The 23,472-nt window shown below is 43.2% G+C and overlaps 1 protein-coding gene across 3 annotated transcripts in view; it reads left to right on the top strand.

Moving 5' to 3' along the window:
* The window catches only part of CRHR2 (corticotropin releasing hormone receptor 2), a 141,615-nt gene that overhangs the window by 34,189 nt on the left and 83,954 nt on the right, over positions 1-23,472 (top strand). For 2 of the 3 annotated variants that reach the window (XM_025896822.2, XM_018089228.2), the window contains exon 3: positions 8,224-8,343. Coding sequence is in view for 2 of the 3 variants with exons in the window: in XM_018089228.2 (XP_017944717.1) it covers positions 8,224-8,343 (120 nt within the window). In the remaining variant the exon portion in view is untranslated. Of the gene's footprint in view, positions 1-7,926; positions 8,082-8,223; positions 8,344-23,472 lie in introns of those variants that run through there. The other variant, XM_008923667.3, reaches the window with a different exon arrangement.

The raw sequence follows: 23,472 nt of genomic DNA, 5'->3' as shown, positions 1-23,472 counted from the left end.
TGAGAGGATGTAATAAGCATAACAGTTCAACCAAGAGAAGAAAATTGTCAGGAAAGTTCAGTTCCCCTACCACTGAAGGCTGCTCGGGCTACTCTTTGTGTTTTAGGAGGTTTCCCACGTTTATGAAGGATTAAAAATCTATTGTGTAAAGCCTAAATAATAATAGTGACAAACTCTCCCTAGTGGCATGTTGATGGTGGGATCCTTCCTTTTTGTGAAGATCCAGTTTTTACTCAGTCCAATATCCAGTAGAATACAAATTCTTATAAGAAAATTTGCTGTTTCTGCTCCTTGTCAAGTTTAACAGTTGTGAGGCATTTGGGATTTAGAGGAGCAGAGTGCACTGATATTGTCCTGCTATCTGCAAGTCAGATTAAGTCTCCAAGATTGTGTGTTCATGCATAAGTATTTTCAAGTTAGTTCTGATTAGTCCTTGTAATCAACGGGTATCTGAGGCCCTGGTTGCTTAGACACAGGTGTCACAGGATGTTTGAGATGCCTGAGGATGAAATGTCTGGCCTCTGGCTGCTGCTTCAGAAGGGGTGGGTCTTCCCTGGTCCTGAGCTTGTCTGCCAGCCTCGTGTGGCTATTCCAGATATGCAGGTCACATACTTTTGGGCATTTGAATCAATGTCTGGATCCTTCTTGCCTATAATGGCAGCAGACATAACTCATGGAAAGCAGAGACTCAAAGCAATCTGAGAGCTGGCAAATCTGCAGTGTTTAAATCTGTCACAAATCCTGGATTCTACACCTGGGATGGGCAGAGATGCCCAAAAAATTACCTAAGCCACTAACCCAGGTTTCCAAAGCCAGACTGATGATGTTCCTCAAAAAAAACCAAGCAAATATGAGTTGGATGGTTTAAACCTGTGAGTTACAACAGTGTAGCTCCCATGCTGTGTGCTGGGCAATGAAGGCAAAGCCCATAGCCCAAAGGATTAATTCTCTTACTGCTTATATTAAAGTTACCCTACTAATTTGGAGCAGGCTGGGTTTGGGAGTGGGTTAAATCATTTTCTGAAGCATCTGATTTGGGTAATTTTCAAAGACTGGATACTGGTCAGCATGATCACATGTTACTTGTCTCTCTACCTCTGCTTTCTGAGCTACATGATGTTTCAAAGACAGCTATCGTGCAGTGTCTGTGTGTTTTCAGAGGGAAATGGGGGATTGACTTCTGAACATTCTGCCTTTTTTTCCTTTGCATCCTCCCAACTTATGATATATGTGATGACTACTCAGATCTTCCCAGCATGCACTGAAAGTCAGCACAACAAAGAAAAGTGGGAGGCAGGGAAAGCAAAAGCTTGACTGGCATGTCCTGAATTAAGCCACAAGAAATGTGGCTAATGTGTTCTGAGGGGGAGAACAGGGCAAGGCCCCTGGTTCTTCACATCTTATTTGGCAATGGTGCTATTGTACATTACAGAGAGAGAGTGGGACCAATGAGACTCATCATCGTGGTCATCCTTTGTTCAGATGTGACCTGACCCCCTGGGTTTTTTTCTATTTTTTGTGCTTATGCTGTAAACAGAGGAGCAGGCCAATGCCAGGCATAGATAAATATATAAAATGTTTTGTGTTCTTGAATGTCAGCACCGACCCTGAATTTGACCGTGTATAAAATCACAGTTATTCTGGAATGTTTTTGCATTCTTATACAATAGATGATGCTCTGCACATTCATCCAAAACACCTCACTTCAAGAAAAATAACTTTGGCAGTTCATTAGTGTGTCAAGGTTGGTTCTCTTGTGTGTTCTTGAAACCTCCCTGCAATGCCTCATCATTTGTCTCATGTAACATGATTCAGTTGTACAGGTTTTATAGCTGTAGAGAATCACAAGTGTATTAATGTGCCCAAAGAAATATATTGATGTGTGGCTACAAGCCATTTATTATTTATGCTGATGAATCTTTTTACACCCCCAGTAAATATTTTCTAACATCAATGAAGCTGCAAAGATTTATCACCACAGAACCTGCATTTATTAAATTTATCTTTGCTCAGTAGAGTCATTCCCAGTGATAAAGGATGTCTCCTCTTTGTAGCAAATGGGTCAATGAACTGAAACAAAGATCTGTATTTATCTGTGTCTGATCCTCGTCTCTACATACAACAATTTGCAACTCTGCACATTCTGCATAAATCTCAAGTACAGGCAGTAAGGGCCAGATTTGGATTAGAAGTGCAGTCCTCAGTTTGAAAAGGGGTTTTTTTTAGCAGTCTACTCCTGTAGCAGAGTGCAATTCATAGTGGGAAGCCACAGTGTGGCAAAGACAGCCATATATGACATTCCCATGGCAGCTCTGGAGGTGTACTGTCTGTGGAGATCTTTATGCTGTCCTCAGTCTCTTGCTGCTTGAATTGTCTTGCTCCCTGTGGTGTGAGGCTGCCCTGTTCCCACTCTAAAAATTCTGTTTGCATGCATTGCCAGCATACCTGGAATGGGAAGGAAAGATAAATATTCTACCAGAGAATGGTCATGTTGTCCTGGCATTTGAAAGTGCAGTCAGGCCAGTTTTGCAGTGTGTGTTGAGAAGGAGGGCCTTCAAGTTCGTGGCTCAGAAGCCACTTTGGTAAATTAGTACCTTCCTTTGAGTGTATGGCCTTGCATCCCTTACTGAGCTGAACAGCCCCACTGACTTTGAAGACAGATGCTGAAAGGTGATTGCAATAATCGAAGATTACTAGAGAACACTTTTAAAACATAAAATGAAGATGATAAAAGGCTTACTCTGCCATTTGAAACCCTCCTGCCTCATATTTAATGGTGACAAAAATGCAGTGGTAGAGAGACAAGGAGCTTGGCACTAAACTCCAAACCAGAGCAGCCAGGCTGTATGAGCAATAAGTTGATGACCCTGTATTTCTGCCATCAAGCTTAATTCTGCCTCTTGATTGCCCTCAAAGGATTTAAAGACTTCATTTCTACAAATAAGAGAGGTGTTTCTTTCTCCTCCTCTTTGTTCTCCACCTTTCTCTCTGTCCCTCAGTCTTCCATCAAAAGGAGTGTAGGGAATATTTTATTTGAGATGTACCTGAGTCTTTCCCTCACTGAAGGTGTGATAAACATCACAAAGTGTTCATGGCATTTCACATGAACTGGCATTAACTCCATAAGGGCTGGGGAGAAGTGAAGTTCAACTATAGGATTGTACTTGACCTGCAGACCAAAGTGCTTTTGAACCATTTATTTGGGTGTGTCATTGTCTTCCTTATCTCATGCTCCATCACAGAACCATGACTGTGTTAACTAACCAATTTATGATGTTAGACAATGAGTACGGATGTGGATTTACCTGGATTAAAAGAAAGAGACCTAAAAAGCCACCAGTGGGACCATGACTCCCTGTGGTACTTCCATACTGATAAGATAAAATTCCTGAAAACCAATGACTCTGTAGTACAAGGGGTTTGGTGTAACCAGGTTGTTTGATAGGCAACGTGCATTTCCTGCCTGCCTGTTACAGAGCAGAAGAGATGGGTGACTGTTTTACCTGGAAAGCAGGAGCTCTTCACATCAATGGATAGAGAACATGAGTGATAAAACAGTCACTGTAGTGGAGAGAACTGGAGCTTGCTTGCTTGTTTGCTTGTTTGTTTGTTTGGAGGGGGGGTTTATTTGTTTGGGTTTTTGGTTGTTTGTTTTTTTTATTATTTTGGTTTTGTTTGGTTTGGGTTTTTGGGTTTTTTGGGGTTTTTTTTTTTGGTTTTTTGTGGGTTTTTTTGCCTTCCTCCCCCCCCAAATACCCATCCTGGATATCGAAACATAACAGTGGTCTCTTGATTTTGTGCAAGTTGAGTGTCTGAGGAGAAGAGGTGCCTCTGGCAGACACGAGCAGGGAGCAGCCAGCTGGTTGTGGAGGTACTTCCACCCTCCCCAAACACGTATGATGGTGCTGCCTGAGTCTGCACAGAGCTGAGTTTTGGTGTTACTGGTTAAGCAGCACAATGTCACCCTTGCTAGTAATTGTTAGTAGGGCAAACCGAGAGCTGTGCTCTGGCTAATTCTATCAGCTGTGGCTTGGATTGAGCCGAGGATGAAGAAACCAGCTGTGTAACAGTGGTGAGGGCTGGCATACAAAGGTTTCCACTGCCATTTATGAGCAGAGCTCATTCCTTTCCTAGAAGAGCTGTGGGTCACTTTTTAATATCTCTTCTGTAAAAGAGCCCTGCTGAGCTGTGCATGTGTTGATATATTTATCTGTGGGTCCTGTTCACCCCCAGAACCTTGCATGTTCAGGTGTTCTCATACAGATGGGTTGTGCATTTGTGTACACACTCAAACAAATACACAGGAACAAAACCACCTTTAACTTAACAAAGTTCTTCTGCCTGCCAACCACAAATTTCTTGGGATGCTCAGTAATTTCCAAGGCAGATCTCTGCTACCTACTGCCCAGCAAGACCTAGCAGTGATTTGTGTGATGTGCACCACGGAGGGGTGTTGCATCCACAGAGGATCAGCAGCTGCAGTATTTCTGTCAATCTTTCATTTAATTGCATTTGCTTCTTGTATGAAGAACAACATCTTCACATCACACGAGTCAAATTGACATGGTCAGGATTTGACTAGACCCATTCAGAGGGAAACTTTGATGGGGTAGTTAATTGCACCCAGGGAAAGCTGCAAAAGTAGTTTTTCATCAAGAGGTTACACTAGAACTGGGAAGGGATTATTAAAGAATAGTGCTAATTTGTGGACTGATGAACAATAAATAATTTTCTTCGTTCACACTTACTCCTAGATAATTTTTTCATCCCCTCTCTATTTACTTTTGGAGTGGGTTTTTTGATTATTAAATATGTGGAACACGATAGTATTATCCATATGACACGTACTGTTTCCAATTTTCTAAAGTTTGAACCAAAAAGATGGAGGGAATAATCAGTTTAGATTGAGGATTTTCTAGCTCTTCTCACTGAAATGAAGAAATCGTTCTCTTAATCCTGAAAAAATATTTAGTTTAATGCAGGGCTATTGTTTCAGGTGTTAACCACTATAAAGAACAAATTTGAAATGAAAACCAGCTCAGTGTTCAATTCTGTAATAATTTAGCCATCCGAAAAAAGTCTTCAAGTGTTTATGCTGGAAAATACAGGGCAGCATTTAGGAACATGAAACATTTACCAAATTTAAAAGTAGTTGCTGTTTTCTTTTTTTGAAACTGCCTTTCTTTTTTGTAGTTTATTGAGTGATGTATTCCTTCAAAAATTCAGGAAACTCTAGTGCCCAAAGCCTCCAACCAAGACTTTGATTCCAGTGTGCTGCACAAACTGTGTGTGAAAATAGACAGAGCAGACAGTAGGTGAGAAATGAAGACTTTTGGCCAGACTGTGTGATTTTTCTCCTACAGAGAGGCAGCAGAAGCAGAAAAAAAATAATCTTACCAACATCCTGGAGCAGTGCCTTACTCAGTGCTCAGTTCTCCCTCCATGGGAATGGCCACTGGGCTCAGTGATGCCACTGGGCACCTTTAAATGCCCAGAGATCTCGAATCCATCACAAAGAGGCTCTGCTTGAGGAACAAAAAGGAATTTTATGAACTCAACTGCACTGTCAGGAAGGAGAAAAGAAAGCTAAAGTTTAGAGTTTAAGACGATTTGTGGGATAGATGTCTGTTAATTGCTTAAAGATTTAGAGCACCCTTTATCCTCTGCTCCTGAAAGTTCAAGAAATAGGGTTTTCTCCTCAAAGCCCTGTTTAAAGACAACCAGTATGTTGTTGGTGGTCATATTACAGGAATGACGCTAAAGAAATTTTCTCTCCTGCTTTTGGGGATTGGAGATGTGTGGGACAAACAGATCTGGTGGTGTTTGAAAGGGTTAATTTGTTGCAATTGAGATTTCTCAAGAAGGGTTGCAGTTTTGGAAACATTCACTTGGGAAGGAGATCATGGCTCCAGAGAGAGGAACAGATGCATTCCCTTGCCTCAGAATATCACACTGTCTAGAGAGTTAGTGCACTTGTTATTTTTGTGGGCTTTTACATATTTAAAACAAAAATACTCACCCCAAACCCACATTTGCACTCCTCCCCTCTCTGCCATTGCAATCTGAAAATGTTAAAAAATCTCCAGATTCCCAGATGGCAAAACAACATCCTGGCTAGTTCTCTCCTCAGTGCATGTTGTTAATTTATTTGTTGTTCTAACCTAGTTATTTTTTTTATTTTTCCTCTCTTTGAATACCACAATTCTTTTGGTCCTTCCAAAGAATTAAGTCCTTCCATCTTTAATATGAATAAAGGGGAAGTCCAGGCCATTGCAGGGTGGGAGACAGATGTTGTAGGAAGTGCTATACCACTGCTTTGATCTCGGTGTAAGCACCATGTCCAATCTAAAGCTGTGAACACAGGCTGAAACAGTCCCTTTATGGATCCAATTCTTTCTGTCAGAGCTTCTTTATTATCCTTGCTCTCTGTTTCCACATTCATCTCTGCTACTGGCATATAACTTATCTTCCTTTAGTCCCTTACTTGTCAGTTTTCTGTTTGCTTCTGAATTGTGATCCTGGATGATCCCCCTTAGCAAGTTCTGAATATTTTTTTTTTATGATTTTCTCGTATCCTGATGTAGCAAGTCAGAAAGGCTGGTTAGGTCTCAGCTGCTCTCCAGCATGTCCCAGAGTGCAGAACTTCACCCAGTTCTCACTGCAGTGAGCTTTGATTCCCCAAAAGATGACCAACCGTCTGGGCAGCTCCCTCCAAACTTCTTGTCATCTTTCCCCTTCTCTGGACCTTTTTCATCCTGTTCCTTATTGACCTCAGTTTGCAAAGCCCTTTGCTCTTCCCTTTCTCCCCAGTCTAGGTGCTCGTCCTTTCTGAAAACCTCACTCCTTCCTACCAGTGGAAAATGAGACACTGGCCTATCTGTTCCTCCTTGTTCCCTGAACTGTCCATGCATAGCTCCATAAATCTCCTCTGCTCTCCATGCCTTTCTCTGCTCTACTGTCCACCCCATCCCATCTGTGTGAGTGGCTCAAAGATGTGTTGCCCCTGTGCCTTCTCCCAGGCTGGGTTCCCAAGCCCTCTCTACTCTCCCCACTCTGCCTCTTCTGTGGGTTGTTGCTCCAGATTCCTTTGTTCCAGATCAGGTTGGATGGGGCTTGAAGCAACCTGGTCTAGTGGAAGGGGGTTGGAATGAGATGATCTTTAAGGTCCCCTCCCACCCAAACCTTCTGTGATTCTATGATTACTGCAGATTCCTTTTTTCCGACACCTCTCTTCTATCGGATCATCTCCCTTATCCCAGCTTTTATTATTTCTCTTTTTTCTCAAGGTCTGCGGGATCCTTTCTAAGGGATCCCATACTGCAGCCACTGGACTGTGTCCCTTCTTCCCCCTCCCTGTCCAAGCATCTCTGTTCGTCCTCAGTTCCACGCAGCAGAGGCAGGAATTGCTTCGCTCCACAAAAAGCCGGAGGAGTTCTGTTCCTCTGATGGCTTTTCCTGTTCTCCCTGGCTTCAATTTGCAAGCGAGTGTTTTTTGCAAAAGTGCTCATCCCCGGAGCTGACAATAAAACTGTCTCTGCGCCTCAGTGCGTGTGTGAGAGGCAGAGAGAGGGAGAGAGGGAGGGACATCCAGCAATACATGGCTCTGGCAAAGTGAGGCGGCATCGGGGAGCTGCGATTCCAGGGGACGCTGGCGAAGAGACACGAGCCCCTCACTCCGGGCTCAGCCTGATCCCATTGGTTCCCGAGCTGCTGTTTTAAAGCAGGGAAGAGCTCGGAGGGCTGAACTGCTCAGCCAGACGCAGATTCTGAGCCAAGTTGTCAGCACGCTGCGAGGAAGAGCCTCACACACACGAGACTGCAGGGTGTCCGCAGCTTGATGCGCTTTTAGTTCCAGAAAGCGAGAGAGGAGAGGACACACACACACACAGACACAAAAAAAAAAAAAAAAAAATCAGAAAAGGGGCAAGGAGCCTCATCCAGTCCAGCAGTCCCGGGGGGAATAATGGATGTGACCATATCTCAGTTCATCTTAGAAGAATTTGATGTCAACTGCAGCCTCCTGGATCGCTTACAAGAGACTTTTTTAGAGAGTTCCTCAGTCCCTTTCCTGGGCTTTGATGGTAGGAAATGTTACCTGGTGCAGGGCTCGGAAAAGCTTTAGGAGTGCTGGGATTCGGTTTGTTTTGTGATGCAAAGCGTGTCGCTTTTGTGCTTTCTCAACCGCTCCTTTCTCCCTTCCTGTCTCCCTTTTTAACGCCAAAGGTCCCTACTGCAATGCCACCACGGATCAGATCGGGACCTGCTGGCCCAGAACCTCCGCGGGGGAACTGGTGGAGAGACCCTGCCCGGAATTCTTCAATGGGATCAAATACAACACCACGAGTGAGTACAAACTCCTTTCCTTCTCCCGCAGATCTGGTGTTGAGAAGGCGCCTGGGGAGACCCAAAATATATTTTCCATTAAAAGAAAAAAAAAAAAGAAAATTGTTTGTCTGGGAATCAACATTTCCTCCACATTCCAGCCTGTCTATTCAAAATTCCTGCCTGGAATGATGCAGATTTCTCAAAGGCACAGACTTGTGGACACTGTTTCCTCTTTACTTAAGTGTATTTAGGTAGATCTGGGAAAAAATATGCTCTGCAGCGTAGGGAGGGTATGTTGTGCTGTGTGTTTGTGCATGTGTAGCTATGTATAGCCGTATAGATGTATTTGTAGCAGTGCTTCAGCCATCTGGATAATTAAAGATCCTCTGGCTCCTGAAGGACTTAAGCTTATCACCTAAGAACTGTATTTTGAGAGGAGTGTCCCTTTTTGAGGCTGTTTGTGTGAACAGGGGGACAAACCAGGCTGGAAGTTGTGTGTAACAAACAGAAGGCTGAGGTCTGGAATCTGTTTAGTAACTTCATCAGCTGGTGAGGCTGGAGTGGCTGCATCAGCACTGCAAGGGAAACAGGAGAGGAAATTAGGAGGCAAATAATACTGAAAGCAAGGGAGAACGGAGGCTCCTTAGAAATCTCCTGGAACTGATGCTTTATTCTTCGAGGTAAACAGTCCTGATGAGTCACTAAAAATTTATTATTCAGGCTGTCAGACCAGGGCACTCATTTCCTTTCCCTTGTCTGTCAATGCTGTTTGGACCTTTCACCAGGAGTTTTTAACATATTAGTTCCGACTATGTGTACCCATTTGTTTGCCACTCATTTTTTTTCAGACTATTCAGTGTGGTTTTGACTGTAGGGACATTTTACTCTGAACTGTTGCTGGGGTGTCGATGGTCTAATTTGCAGGTACTGTTAATTTTGTGGGGTGAGCATTCTCTCTAAGTCCCGTAAAAGAATGACCCTGACATTTTAGATCTGATTTTTTAACTTGTTGAGAGTGAATCTATTCTTTGCCCAGCTGTAGATGTCAAGGGTCAGATAAGTAGCCAAAAGTTTGGTGTATTTTCTGTGTGAAACAGAACCCTCTGCCAAATTTGCTCTTAGGGACGAGCTTCTGCCACCTGAGAGTTTGAGCAGAGTAAGGAGGTTCCCTCAGAGAACTGCAAAATCATCCTCAAGCCCTCTATTCTCTGACCTGTGTTCTTTGCAATAAAATTGGTGAGAATGTGGAGGGGGCTGGGTGATGCTGTCTTTGATAAGAGCAGGTATTTCACTACCTTTACAAGTCTCAGTTGAGACCAGAAGAAATTTTCTGAGGATTAAGTACAGCTCAGACAAGAGCAAGTGTATCAGAACAAACCCTAAAAGAACAGAAAAGGTACCTCAAAGAACTGTGGCTTCTTTTTTTTTATTTTTCCATTTCCTTTTTTTGGTGGGGAGTATCAGTGTTTCCTTTGCCTGATTTTTGTTTCTCCAAAAGGGAAGGAAAAAAAAATGCATTACGGAGGTTTCCTTGTTTATATCGTAAACACAGTGAGGAGAATTTAAATGCTTTTCTTGTGCATGGAAGAAAAGAAAGTCCTAAGTATCACAATTTGTTTTTATGAACTCTGTTAATGTCTTCACTAGTTCATCAATGACTTGATTTAAAGTTCCTCCCTGCTCATTTCCCTCTCAGTGGTGGGTAATGCTTATACTACAGTGCTAATATGTTCTCTTAAAACAATGGCATGTTAATTCAATTAAAGACTGATGAAAATATGTTATTGAAATGCTGAAGCATTATTTTGCCAAAGTCTGGGGAAATGGACATTTTTTCTCCTTCCAACACAAAATGTGAGTAGTCCTGTTGAGAAAATATGTGTCCATGTGTGGTGCCCAGATGCAGTAGAGTATGTAGTGCAATAAAACTGAAGTACACTGAAACCACTGTAGCCAGTTACAGTTGATCTTGGACTCTTCCATTCATGTCATTCCTCCAAGTTGTAGCTCAGAAAACGAAGGGAAGGATGTCAAAATTTGCTGAACTTTTACAATCAGTAGCTTTTTGGGAACAGTTGGTGATTAAGGCTTGGGAAAGCAGTAGGACAGCAGGTTAAGGTTCAGGCACAGAGGTGCAATCTCTTTGGGGATTTGAAAGATGTAATTAGTGCATGCAGAACACATCCAGAGTTTGGGAATGTCAAATACTGGCATGGCCTGACCACTTGCACGATTTCACCAAGTCACTTTGTGGGTGACGAGAGGGCCATTTGTAATGAGGCTCCTTGTGCTGAAAATCTCGCCTGTGCACCCTGTGTTGAGGATAAAATAAGCACAGAAAACTGATAAAAAAGAGGGAAATGGATCTTGCAGATCTCAGAGGTGAATAATACAGCTCGAAATGAAGGTCTGATAGGGAGATGGCTTGGATCAACATAAGATTTCTGCCTAGGACATGCAGTGCCGTTTTGTCCTGTTTTGTTTTGCATTTTGATGAGGCAGAGGGAGAAATGATGGTGTGTATTGTAGTGATTTTTTTTTTTTTGAGAGCAAAATCAGACAAATTTAAATAAAGCACCTTGCAATCTCTTTCTTCTACTAAAGGCTTATCCAGCTGCAGGTTGTAACTCAGCTGTTTATTATACTGTCAGGCATCCTGTGTTTGTGAGCTGCCACCTTTTAGGAACTGCAGCGTATTTTTATATTGATTTTGCACATCTGTGAGTATTTTTCCTCATTAGAATGCATATAGAAATTCTGGATCCATTTCAGCGGTTTCTTTCTTGTTTCTAGAAATTAGTCTCAAATATTCCAAGTTCCTACCAACTTCCTAAAAGTAGTCCATCAGCTGGAGGGAATGAACCCAGTAGCATTCCCTGTAAAGGAAAGATTTTGCATTGTAGACACCAGCAGTTCCAGACTGAAAAGTGCCCAAACTGTGTGAAAAGCTTATTTCAGACTCAGGGAAGCCCAAGATGCTGATCCATGGCAGAGTTTTGGTCCTCATGGGGCACCTTATTGTAGCCTCTGTGCAGGCAGTGTGTGGAATTCAAGACAAAATGTGATAAGTAAGTTCCTCCACAGATCAGCTTTGGGTGGACCTGCCCTGGCTTTGTGTCCATCTCTTCACCTCTCATGCTTTGATGTTTGCTCTAACTCAGAACCTCTGAGTGCTCAGAGGGGGATTGCTATCAAACCCTGCAATATGCCAGCAAAATTTAATGAAAGACTATTTGAGGCAAAAAACTTAAGAATAAGCCCTGGTGCTTAAAAAATCCCCTCCTGTTTGCCACTCTAGAATAAACTGTTTGCATAAAATATTTCCATTCCAACTGCAAGAACTTCCCGTGGTGATTTTGTGCCTTTGCCTGTGTTTCTGTGTGTGTCTCATGGGAACTGCTGAGTGACTCAGATAAGTTTCAGCTGGATTTGTAGAACTAAGTCTGTCAGTCTGTGAGTATTTCTCATCCCTGACACTTTGTTATTTTGGTGATATTTTCTTTTTCTCCCTCTTTATTTGGGAAATAAAGTCATGTTGACAAAACACGCTCTGGTTACCCTGCAGTATTATTTGTGAATACAGACAAAACGTTCTTTGACCAAGGATCTGAAAATTATGCCATCCACTTACAACTTCACAGTTTTGTAGCCAAGCTTATGTATTATTTTCAAAGGAAAAAAAAAATTTAAAAAAAAAAACAGGAAAAAATGTCTGTGTTGGTGCAGTGTGTGACTGTGCACTTGTCTCTGCTCAGGTTCTATATTTAGCTAAAAATGACAATAACATTACTGCCCTCTAGATGCGTTTATGCTTTGACAGTGTGAAGCTTTTATTCATGTTTTAGGAAACAATTCACTTATTAGGATATCCTGAAGCTTGATTAATTCAGCAAATGGACCATAATGTGTCTGTTTGCTGTTTGCTAAAAAGTGGTGCTACATGAAAGCATGCTACAGGCTAAAGTATGCCCTTATTAGCTCTTTCCCTACAAATTGTGCTTTGCAACGGGAAAATCCAGGATTAAATGTTCGCCTGATGGACAGAAAGAGTTGACTTTTGTAGCCTCAACTGTCTGATTTGAGTCTACAACCCCTGGTGTAGCAGAGGGGTTGAGACCCATCCGTTGTGGGCTCCTCCCTTGCTCTGTGCTGGTTGCAGGCAGGAGCTGGAAGCATTGGAACCTGGGTATTTCCAATTATGTATCAACAGCTAATTCAAGTATTTAAGCTCTAATACAAGTTGGTGGAGGTCTAAACAGTGAATAAAGCCCAAAGAGTTACTCAGCTCAGCCCAGTTCAGCAGCCCCTGCAGAAGCTCTGGTGGTGTTTGATATGTCTCAGAGGTAATTTGCCTGATATCTGGTTCATGTTTCAGAGGGCTCAGGCCTTGTGCAGGTTTGGTTTTTGTCTTCCAGGCCACACAGGTGTTGCAGATGCTCCATGACAAGTTATCTCATGCCCATGTTTAGGCAGCTGAATTCATCCCTGAGTGTCTGTTGAGCTGAGCTGAACCCACACCTGGGGACTGAGATCAGATGCTTCTGTGATCAACAGGAACAAAATGTCACTGTACCTCTATAGCTCTGCAAATCCCCCTCTCTCTCGCAGTGTAGGTTTTTGACTGAAATAACCACTTCAGATGAGTGTTTGGGGTATTGTGAAAAGCATCCTCACCTTTTCCAGGGCCTGTGCTGCTGGAAACAGGTGCATAAACACTGCTAACCTTGCACTGATGGGGATTTTGTTCCTCCTTCCCTACTCCTTGTTCTGAGGGTGTGTGCCCCACCTTTTCCTTGGCCCTATAACCAACTGCCTGTTGAGAATGATTTGAGAGGGTTGGTGACTTGGCAACTGGTCTATTTTTCACGTGGGTGGACATGGGAGAAAGAGCCACTGGCACAAGTATCGCCGTCGTACCTGTTGACATGTCTTACTCCCCACTGAAAGAAAAATTCCAGCAGTCCATTGTTGCCTTGTCTTGAACAGAGGGAAATTATCTTTTCTATGCTGATGGAATGGTGGAGAAGTAAATTAATAGCTCTTCTGATTCACATCTCCCCTCTTTTGATAGGGTTTGAAGAGATTATTTAATTTTTGAAAGAGCAAAAGAGCTAATTCTCATGGGTTAAGCAACCATTCTTTCATGGAGATCTAACCTCTGCTGCTCTTCCTTCAGTTATTGTTCAGAGATCTTCTGGAGTGGTGGCTTCAGCCTGCATATAAAACATGACCCTTGCTAGGAAATCATTGGTGGCAGAGTCTTGTTCATGCTATGTGGGTAAGACCTGTCCTGATAATTCCAGAAATGTGCACTTTTATACCTGACTGGCCTATGGACTCAATTAATACTTTCACTTGTGTTTTATCTCATGTATTTCAGTGTCCTGAGCATTTCTGTTGATCGCATTCACATGACTTACTTTTTCCCCAGAGGTTATTCTGGCTTGATTTCTAAAGGGTGCATTTTTGAAAGCCAAGTCCTCTTAAAACACAGAGGCCCCTTAAGTTCTGGTGGCCTTTCATCTTTATTGGAGAAAAATAAAATGCCCATCATGGGCGTACATGTGTGTTTTCAGGCTGACAAACATACTGTGAAGCCCCAAAACTATTTCCACCTCATCTCTTTTCTGTAACCTTCTTAGGTATCCAGAAGGCTTTTATCCCAGTGTTTAATGATAGAACAAGATTTGGGCTAAGGAGAAATGCTTTGTGGCCAATTTTAATTATGAACTCACCAGGAAGAAACTGTAAAAAAAAATAAAAATAGTCTGCAGCCTTGCAGTAGCCAAGCTTTAGCCATTCTGGGGTGACCAACACAGTATTTTCATCTAGGGAGTCAAAAGTACATGAAAGTTAAAGGAAGGTGACAGATGAGAAATGAAACAAACACAGCAGCAGAAAACTGAAGTCCAGAATTGGAATTCTGGGGGAGCAAATAAAACACAATTTTTAGGCTTGTAAAGCTGAGGAGATCAAATTTGCAGCTGATTGGATCAGCTTGTCTCCAATATAGCACCGTACCCAGACTGAGATTTCAACCACCTTTGTTCTTGTTCTCTTGCTGGTTTAGCAAGAGAGGCACAAATACACACATCTTCCACAAATCCAGCAGCGTGAGGCTCTTGATTTCACTCATGAGCAGATGGGAGAGGCTTCACTTGTTTCCCTTCAAGTTTTTCTTCTTTTTTTATGAAGCTTCACAATTGTGAAGCACAATTTGTGGTACGAGATGGCTCTGAGTTTGCAGTTTGGAAGAAGAGTGTTGACACCAATATTTAAAAGGAGGAACGAAAAGAACCCGTTTTTCTTGCTCCCTCTACTACAATTGTGTGAAGTGTGTGATTTCTTCATTCAGCGCAGAACACAAGTAAATTGCATGTAATTAAATAAGAAGATTGTTAATGTTACTTCAGTAAATGCTCAAGGACCTTTTCTCCATCCAATTAAACACCGATAAGTACTTTTGTTCTTTGCTGGTAAGTTATGAGGTGGCTTTGCTATGACCCTATTGTACCTGATAGGAATTCTCTTCAGTTTAGGCTTGACTTTTTGACTTCTCCCATTTCCCAGAGCCAGGAATTGCTGCTGCTCTACTCCAAGCCTGCCTGATCCTCCTCTGAAGTCAGTGAGACCTGAGCAACAACACATCTTGGAGAGGGCTCTTAACCTTGGGCCTTCAGGAGAGTCAGCAAACACAGGGTTGGCCACATTATTTTGGAGGCTTCTGTGACTCTTTCTCTCTCTAAGGCAGCTGCCCCATCCACCTCTTTGGAACTTGCATGAGATAATGAGCACTTCTCTAAGCTGACAGCAGCTACCAGCTGGCAGACAGATGGACTGAGGTTCAGTTCTTCCCACAGGTTCTGAATTAGATGATACTTGCAAAGTCATGTGCTTCTGGAGCCAGGGGAGGAGTGGAAGGGGGAATGGCTCAGGAACATATGGGGAAGGGAAAGAATTAAATATATTACAAAGGGAGACAGAGCAGGAAATCCTCATCTCAGCATGTGAAAATGAGAGGAAAAATCCCACCCAGCTACATCTAGGGCAGGCACTCTCTTGTGGATGTGGGATTTCTTGTATTCTTATGACCCATTTTCCATCCAGCCAAGCTGGATGAGCTCTGAAACCGCGATGGGGAAGATGAAATCAGGCTGTTCTCACCAGTCGCTGAACACCTGAGACTGCCTGCAACTCGCTGGGTTTCAGCGGCTCTTTATTGTCCCAAAACCTTAGGGACAGTGCCACTGAAGGAATGGTCACCCGTAATTCCGCCTCTCAGCCACAGGGTGTCACTTAAAGTGCAGGTAAAGTGAGTGTCCACCGGCATCTGCACTGAGCCACCTGGGAGTGGGAGTGATGGATGGGATGGAGAGCGATCCTGGACCTTGTGCTGCTCCACTCACTGCCAGCACTGCCTCTGCAGCTTCCCCGTCCTCCTGGGGGGTCAAAGAGACTCACTGAGGTGAAGTGGGGACAAGGACATGGGAGAGGAAGAGGAGGAGGATGTTCTGGAAGGGATCCTGCTGTCCTCTCCTTTGTGGAGGGTTAATAGAGAGCAGGTCACTCCCCGAAGGTGCTTTGTGGTGGTTTCAGCAGGGCTGCTCTGAAAGCCTGAAGGAAGGGCAGTGCTGAGCTCTGTTCCCAAGCAGGTGTGTGTAATGTTAGATGTGGAGCTGTGCAAAGCAGGGGTGAACCAATCCATCAGAGAAGCTGAAGTGGTCAATAAGAACCTGCATTAGGATGATACAAGGATTGCTCCTTGCTGTACACACCATGGTCATTGCTGTGCTGCTTCCTGCTGCACTAATCTGATGTCTCCTGCCTCAGTGCTGTCCCCTGGCAGGAACTTTCCCTGTTGGATTTTCCCTGTGGACCCTCAGGCACTTGAGAGATGCTCCAGGTGCTCCCACTTAGCAAGAATAACATGTAGGTGTGTTATAACAGTGGGGCAGTGCCTTCCCCAGCTGTGAGTGTTCAACTTGACTGTTGCTCATGGGAAGGGGGTTCTGCAGAACAGCTCAGATTTAGGTTCTTTAGATTTCCCTCTGTGTTCTGCCATGACATTGTTTTTTATATAATGGTGAACCTTTGCAATTTCTGTGCCTTGGAAGAACAGAATTTTAAGCTGTGTCCTGATCCAAGAAAAGTTCCCAGGCTTTGACAGTCATGTAAGACTTTGCTCAAAGTTTGCTGTCCTGTGAAAGGGAAACTTTTGTTCAGTTTTAGACCCCAACATCACTTAGTTGACATCCAGATTAGAACAAGCATTCTTAGTAGCTTGAGAAGCTGATGAGAAATATGGTCTCCTATGGAAATTGGAAGGGAATGGATTTTTAGTAGATATTTTCTTTTTTTTTTTTTTAGTGCAGTTTCATTCCCCTCGGATGTTATTCTTGGAGTTCATAATTGGTAGCTCTTGGGACAAATTCATAAAATCAATAAAACTCAGATTTCTTTCTGCTGACTTCTTTCTCTGCAGTGCTGGGAATACAGGGGGCCAGATGCTGCTCCATATGAGACTTGTGCAGGGAGAAGCAATACTTTGAAGGAAATTATAGGAACAGAAACTCAGTGCTTAAAACAAACTCAGAGAAAAATCTCAAATTCTCATTAGGAGTTTTCCCTGGGAAAACAGAAGAAGGAAGAACCTTTCCCAGTGCAGCTGTATTGTCCAAAGCCCTGGTGGTTGGAAAACACTGACCATACCGTGACACAAGAATTAATGCAGTAACTTATCCTCCTCAGTCATCCAGGGAGCAAAGAGAGATTTGGAAAACAGAAAATGTGTTATGGAAATGAGACAAAGAGAGAAAATAGGAAATTACTTTGCTAGTGCATCATCCCCATTTTAACTAAACTTAGACCTGACTTCCTAGGGATTCTTTTTCTCATTTCTAAGAATTTTTATTTAACTCAGATATTGCTGAATTATGCCAGTAATACCTGAAACATCAGCATTGTGTATTTCAAAGGGCACCATGAGCAGTCATTACTTAATTCAGAATCTCCAGACTCACCACACTGATTGTTGCTTTGCAACCAGAGCAGCTGTTGAAGAGTTTGGAAGCAGAGGGTGTTTTCAAGGATCTTCATTTCTGTGCTGATCTTGATACACCCAACAGATGAATACTCTCTGTGGAAACCAGGGCAGGCAACAGGAGTTTGGTTGCTGGAAATAGATTTCTAGGTTTCTAAAAAGAATTTTTTTCTCTCTCAGGAGCTGTGGGGGAGAGAGAGAGACCCCTAACTTGGGAAGCCCTTTTCACAGAATCACAGAATATGCTGAGATGGAAGGGACCCACAAGGATCATCCAGTCCAACCCTTAGCCTTGCACAGGACCAACCCCAAAAGTCGCCCCCTGTGCCAGAGAGTATCATCCAAATGCTCCTTGAGCTCTGTCAGCCTTGGTGCTGTGCCCACTGCCCTGGGGAGCCTGGTCAGTGCCCAACCACCCTCTGGGGGAAGAACTTCTTTCTTATACCCAACCTAAACCTCCCCTGGCACAACTCCAGGCCATTCCCTCAGGTTCTGCCTCTGGTCACCACAGAGAAGAGATCTTTAAGGGTTTATATTCCTGTTCTGAGAGCTCCTTGCCTCAGGGGGTGGGTGATGACATCTTGGGTGGGAAGTTGCAGGGGTTTGGACAGTTGTTCACCAATGCTCTGAGTGGTGTGGGACTGTGTGGGAGCCAGGTAACACAGCCACCAGCTCACATGACCTCTGTAGAGAGAACCCTTTTCATTCTTCCTGGCCAACACTTTGTATTAAAGAAAGCCAGGGTCTCACAGATCTGCATTTTGGTTAAATTTGTCCATCTTATCCAATCTTCTGACCCTCCTACTTCACACAAACTTCATGTATAAACTCACCCACTTGCCCCATGACTGTGCCATTATTTAGCAAATGTCTCCCTATCATTAGGCCTCTCTGAAGATGCACATTTCCACCTGGCACCCAGAGCTTTTTTGCAGCACAGAAATCAGAAGGTTTTTGGTTTGTTTTGTTTGAAATTGAGGGAATGAAGTTCCATTTGGATCTACCTTCTGTTTCAAAGCCTGTCTCAAAAAGGACAGGCATAAATCCAAATGCAGTTATGGTGGTTCACTGCATTGTCCAGTCCAAAGGAGAGGCTGTAGCAGTTGAATACTGAGTTTTGCTGCTGCTTTTTCTTTCTTGGGGGAGAGCTAAAAATCCCCACAAAGGTCTTTTCATGTAGTCAAGTCATCCTTGTCTACCTACAAACCCAAACAGCCTTATCTGTTTCATCCTTACCTGTTTTTAACCCCTTCATCTCTCCTGCATTCACTGCATGTTTCTCCTGGAAAAAAAAAAAATCCAGCAGCAGTAATAATAGCAGTTTATTCTCCAAAAGTACTTTGGTTTATTACTTCAGTGAATGCTGAGGGGAATAAATGGGTCTCTGAGCTGAACTGCAGAGGTGATTGTGTCAGAAGAGCACAGACATCATAGCAGTGTGATTCAGTTTATCATGGGAGTATGTAAAATATTCTCTCGTAATTAGAAATATGCTCAGTAATAGCTGGATTTTTCAGCTATTACTGAAGTGTTAAGAATTCCCTAGAGATTCCTATTCTCTGCTAGATCTCAGCTGCAGATCCTTGAGTGAGTTCCTGTGATTCCATCAGCACCTAAATGCACTCATTGCAATTACAGAGCTTCAAGAGAATTTGGGGTGTTATTTTTTCATCACTTCTTCAGCTGGTTAAATAACTGCATGCCTCCTGTCTGCCTTCAGTGCATTCCCTCTGCTAAGCTCTTCGTCCAACCCCAGTCTCATTTTCCCTGACTAGACAGAAAGAACTGTGAATGGGGTAGATATGAACAAGTCACTGATCCTCTGGGACCAGATGAAAACTGATGGTGTGTTCATTCAGCTTCTGGTAAACCTGAGCCCAAATTCACCTTCTGTAACCTCAGGGAAAGAAACTAATTTCACTGTGGTAAGTCACTTACATGTTCAAGTTTTTTGGTTCAAGAGTAGCTTTAAAAACTTCACTCTGATTTTAACAGTTCCTTCTTGAAACAAAGCATTTCTACAGATTTTGAGCATGGAGCTGAAGAAGTTCTGGCTTTGCTTGGTAAAAAAAAAAAACATGGTGTGGCAACATGACATATTGCAAGTTGGACTAGATGAACTCTCCTGCTTCTTCTAACCAGCATTTCTGTGGCTTTGTGATGTCCCTACAGATGTCAAATGGATCCTTTAGTGGCCTCCATCACCAATTGTTTGTGTTTCATGGAAATCTGTGACATGGCACTTGTTGTGTTTTTTACATTAAGAACTTGTGTTACCTGTCATGCAACAGTCTCAGTCTCTTGTTTTGATTCCATTTACCTATTGATGTGTAATATGTAATTTTTCTGCACCATTTTACTTGTTTTAATTCATCTTTTGCTTGCTTTTAGGGGAATCAAGTGATACTCATGGGGCACTGACCTTTGTCTAGTTGCCATGTTACCTTGATGAAAATCAGCTGGAAAAGGCAGGGCTAATTGCTTTGATTTAATCCTGAAATGTCAGTGACTCATGGATGGCTCATTCAGAAAAGCTATCTGCTCAAGGTAGAAGGATAAAAATAACTTCCTCGAGATGAAATCAGGCAGTTGAAGTGCTGGAAGTTTCATATATAGAATCAAGGAATGATTTGAATTGGGATGGGCCTTAAAGATCACCTGAATCTATCACCTGTGCCATGGGTGGGGACACCTTCCACTAGACTGGGTTGCTGAAAGCCCCAGCATAAGAAGGACATGGACTTGCTGGAGTGAGTCCAGAGAGCTGGATGCTGTGCTCCAGGTGGGATCTCACAAGAGCAGAGTAGAGGGGAATAATGTGACCTGCAGGCCACATTTTCTTTGATGCAGCCCAGACTTTCTGGCTTCCTGGGCTGCCAGCACACATTGGTGGGTCATGTTGAACATCTCATCTACCAACACCCTCCAAAGTCCTTCTCCCCAGGGCTGCTCTCAATCCATTCTCTGCCCAGCCTGTGTTTGGGCTTGGGCTTGCCTCTACCCAGGTGCAGGACCTTGCACTTGGCCTTGTTGAACTTCATGAGGTTTGCACAGGCTCAGCTCTCCAACCTGTCAAGGTGAAAGTGAGCGAGAGGCAGAGACTTTGTGCCTGGAGAAGAACACGAGTTTGGAGTCACTGTGGGAATGGGTGAGGGTGGAGCTCCTGCAGAAGATTTTACTGAATGGCTGAAGGGATTTAAAATGTAGAAATGCCACTGAGCAGGAGGGAGAGCTGGCAGTGCAGCACAGCAGGCTGTGCAGAGGCGGGGAGCAGTAACCAGCTGCTTAGAAACTAAGGACAAAGTGTTGGGAGGTGAGATGGAAAGGTGGGATAACAGAACAGGGGTGAGGAGTGGCTGAGATGTTAGTGCTGACAAAGAATGCAGTGTATGATCCCTGACAGAGGGATGGGGGAAACGTATGGGAAATGTGCAGAAAGCATTTCTGGGGAAGAACTGGAGTGTCATGCAGACTGGCTGCCAGCTGGGAGACAGCAAGCAAAAATCTGAGTTGCCATCCCAAAGAACTGCAGGTAAGAGAAGGGAATTGATGTTTAAATTCCAGATATAAAGAATAAATGTGATACAGTACCACATCCAAGGCAGGCAGCACAGAACAGCAAACACCATTAACTGAGTGCAGGGCCACCAGGACCTCTGAGCAAACTACAACTCAACAGAAGAAAATGTCAGGCCCAGTGTTTCTGTCTTGTAAATGAAAAGGTGATGTGCAGCTTGATTTTTAGCATATTTGGCCTAAGTATTTTCTCTCTTCCCATGCCTCTGTGGGAAGAGATGTTCGTAGACTGGTTTCCTTCATTATTTTTCTTGCTATCTCCCCTCTGGCATTCTTGTCCCCTGAGTTGGTGGGCAGGCATGTGACAGGACTACAACCTCACACTGGAACCACTTCAGTTCTGACTGTGCTGCCTTCAGTGTGAGAGCAAGGACTTTCCTGACCACAGCTGGCACTGATCCATCTGGGACATCTCTACCACGTGGGGTTGTGCTGATGCCCTGCTGCAGCCAAGAGACAGCGTTTGTGGCTGTGCCAGTTTGAGAGGGAAAGGACCAGGGTCGTTTCGTGCTGAATGCAGCTTGTATCTGTTAGAACAGATAGTAAGTGAGACCTATTTCATACCCTGCAATTGGCCTCAGGGAAGCTGCTTCAGTCCCCTGTCCTTCAGTCCTGCCCTTTATAAAGTAATTCCAGCATATCAGGAACTCTGAAGCTTTCCAACTCTATAAAGACTCCTCCTTTTTTTGGTTTACAGTGCAAGAAGTTCCCTGGAAATGTCACCTCTATTCCTCAGTGTCATTAATTTCATTAGGGCTGAGCAGGAGAGTTTTGAGGACAGAATCTGTATTTTGCAGTCCTTTAAAAGAGTTTCCCTACAAAGACTTTTGGACGTACAAAGTGTGGTTGGATTGTAGTATCTAAATATCGTTCTCTCCAGGTCTCTCTTTCAGGAATAAAAATTTCCTGTTCTCAGTATTGAAATGTGAACTGAATGGAAAGCATCCCTCTGTGTGGTCTGGGAAAACCAAAATTATTTTCATTAACATCTTCAGAATTACAGAAATATCCATGAGCTTGAATATTTAGTACAATTGGTACAATTACCAATATATTTCTGAGTTCAACCATAAGTTTTCAGAGCTCATCTGTATCTCTTTATTTTCATGCCTCATTGTCTTGGTGCAGACCTGCTGGTCTGTAGCACCTGCAGTTTTTCTGTGTGCCAGATGAAGTGCTTAGTTATCACAATCACATTTATTCAGCTATTTGCTGCTCTTCTCTGCAATGCAGGGTTGTTTCCTAGGCTACATTTTCTGGTACAATTCATATCCTGTTGTCAGATCCCATCCAGTGGATTTGGCCTCATTCCTTGATCAACTGGAGATAAATCAGTGAACTGTCCTGCTTTATCAGTGGAGATTGTCTTCATCTTCCATAAGCTCTTTCATTTTTTCAACGATTTTTTTGCCTGAAAATACACTTCAAATATATCGTGCAACTTTGTAGCACAGATGAAGAGGAGGAATTCAAACTCTCTCTCTTCCAACTCAGGAAATAATGTGATACAGACAGGATGTTAGAAGGAAACAGCCTTTGATCAGGCTCTTCACTGCCTTTTTAGGGCTAAAACTAAAGTAGCTGTATGGATTCCCTGTTTGGTGTCAGCCCCATGGATGCAGGGGTGTGACAGTGTCAGCAGGGTCTGGGCAGCCCACAAGTGTAAGAATTGAAGCAATAGAGAAACCAGTATCTTAACTCTGAATTAAAGAAAATGCAGAATCAGGGCTTATACTTAAGGGACCAAGTAGGAGGAGGAGAAACAAAGCTTCTGTCAGGACAAGAAGGGAAAGAAGAGAAAAAGAAAGAACTAAGAATGGAGAAGGATCAGCTTTTAATCTGCTTTGTGGGGTTTTGACAGCCTAATCCTGAAGTGAGGTTGCTGTCTCTGCTCATCCCAGCTCACATGCACTCATCTGTTTATGAATCAGCTTCTGGTCTGCTGCAGTTTATAGCAAGTACTTGCTATAAATCAGTGTCTTTTGAGTGCCTCTGGTTAATGGTTGCCTCAGCTGTGCTCTGGGACAAGACAGAGGGCTCAGCCAGTCAGTTTTACAGGTGCAATCCTTATTCCTGAATGGGTGTCATTAGCTTTCCCCTCTGCTCAACCTTCACAGATGTTTTCATTGCCAGCAATGACTGGGATGAGCTAATTACACAGATTATGCAATTTTGCTCTGCATAATACATATAATTTTGTAATGAAGGAGTAGTGCTATGTAATAACAGTTCACATAAACCTGCCTTTGACACAAGGGTCTGGCAGGAAGCCTTGCAAGAGAAACTTCACATAAAAGAATGAAATAATAATGATGATAAAGAAAGGTGGAGAACAAAAGGACTGGTGGGCACCTGGCAGCCAGCCAAGGTCAACCCACCACAGGAGGATGTGAAATAAATACTGCAAAATTCATCCTGATCTATTTTTTTCCAAATTCTTCAAGCTTGGAAATATATTTATGGTGACTGAACGCTGCAGAGCACAGACTGCTGTCCTAAGGAAAGGCTTCCAGAAGATAAACTGGGGCATT

This window comes from Manacus vitellinus, unplaced genomic scaffold, assembly GCF_001715985.3.
Source record: "Manacus vitellinus isolate BGI_N305 unplaced genomic scaffold, ASM171598v3 scaffold_12_pilon, whole genome shotgun sequence".
Lineage (NCBI taxonomy): Eukaryota > Metazoa > Chordata > Aves > Passeriformes > Pipridae > Manacus > Manacus vitellinus.
Note: the sequence above shows the minus strand (reverse complement) of the source record. Positions and strands in the feature narration are given on the sequence as shown.